At 53.2% G+C, this 1,651-nt stretch overlaps 1 protein-coding gene across 1 annotated transcript in view; it reads right to left on the reverse strand.

Annotated features, from left to right (window-relative positions):
- UPB1 (beta-ureidopropionase 1) overlaps nt 1-1,651 on the reverse strand; it is a 43,652-nt gene that overhangs the window by 14,498 nt on the left and 27,503 nt on the right. The window contains exon 4 of the mRNA XM_007957399.1: nt 274-368. Within this exon, the coding sequence (XP_007955590.1) occupies nt 274-368 (95 nt within the window). The remainder of the gene's footprint in view (nt 1-273; nt 369-1,651) is intronic.

A 1,651-nucleotide genomic window follows, 5' to 3' on the forward strand; every position in this document is an offset into this window, starting at 1 on the left:
GTGCAGCTGGGCCACTTTGCTGGCTGCAGATCCACCACAGGTCCCCCGACCCAGGCTGCTGGTCCCTCACGTGAAAGGCCACTAAGGGCCTTCCCTAGAATGTAGGTGAAAGGGCACTAAGGTGGCAAACAGCCTGATCTCATCTGATCTGTAAAACAAGCACCGGCTGGTCGTTCTCCTCGGGAAGGCACCAGCTCCACAGCTGAGGTCTGCAGCCTGCTGTGTTTGGCGCTGGTGTGTGGGGGCAGCGTCAGCGTTCAGTTAACTTTCTACCTTCTGGCAGAATCTGGTGGTGGGTCCGTCTTCTGCAGACTCAGCAAATTCTGTCCACGGCAGCTTCTCTCTCGTGCAGAAAGCAAAGGGCATAGCTGCAGCAGAAGAAAGGGGGTGCTGGTGAGTGACACGCAGTGCTCAGGGCTCTGAGGGGGGCCGCTCCGCCCAGTAACGGGGAGAAGGAGTCATCACAGAAGAACAAGGCCTCAGGAGGGTCGGGGCCTGGCTTCCCAGACCTGACTCCGGCTGTGGGCACGGGGCAGACCTTCTTCTGGGAGTCAAGGAAGAACCAGGGCCTGAGCCAAATGTCCTTCCTATAGTCTTCAAAAGATGACTGTGGATGCTACAGCTGAAAGTGGCTCCCAGAGGCAGGGCTCCAGTTGCTGGCCCACCCGCAAGGCGTGGAGAGCTCAGCCGGCCAGGAGTCCCCAGGAAATGTATCAGTGGCCACTGATGGCGGTGCCCGGCCCCTTGGCACTTCACCCTCATGGCTGCCTCACCCCGGAGACGGGAGCCTTGTCAGGAGCAAGACAGCCACCCACTAGTGACCCCGATACAAAGATGATCCAACCTTGCTTGCTGACAGTGAGGACGACTTGAAGCACTTACTGAACGGAGATCAAAGACTACAGGCTGCAGTATGGATTGTACCTTGGTACAAAGAAAACCAAAATCCTCACAACTGGACCCATAAGTAGCATCACGATAGATGGAAAAAAGATTGATGTCACAGATTTCATTTTACTTGCATCCACAATCAACACCCATGGAAGCAGGAGTCAAGAAATCAGATGACGTATTGCACTGGGCAAATCTGCTGCAAAAGAGCTCTCCAAAGTGTTAATTAAGAAGCAAAGATGTCACTTTGAAGGCTAAGATGCCCCTGGTGCAAGCCATGGTATTTTCAATCCCCTCCTATGCATGTGAGAGCTGGCCAATGAATAAGGAAGACCGAAGAAGAGTGGATGTACCTGAATTATGGTGTTGGCAAAGAATGCTGAAGGTACTGAGCACTGCCAGAATGAACACGCCTGACCTGCAGGAAGAGCAGCTGGCATGCTGCGCGGAAGCAAGAACGGCCAGACGTGCTCTCACTACTTTGGTCATCGTCCTGGTTCCCTAGTGCCGCTCTGACAGGAATATACCACAGATGAGACAGCTTGAACAAACAGGAGTTTATTCTTACGCTCTGGAGGCTGTAAGTCCGAGTTCAAAGTGCCAGGTTCGAGGAGTTCCGGCAAGATGGTGGACTAGGCAGAAAGACTGCACAGACCCTTTCCAACAAAGAAAAGGGAAACCAATGAACACAAACACAGAAGATAATCCTGGACCCTGGAGCCTTGAAGGGAAGGATATAGAAGTGGACTAAACCCCAACT

The sequence above is a fragment of the Orycteropus afer genome, unplaced genomic scaffold (genome assembly GCF_000298275.1).
Source record: "Orycteropus afer afer isolate SDZICR_OR568_19922 unplaced genomic scaffold, OryAfe1.0 scaffold00744, whole genome shotgun sequence".
NCBI lineage: Eukaryota > Metazoa > Chordata > Mammalia > Tubulidentata > Orycteropodidae > Orycteropus > Orycteropus afer.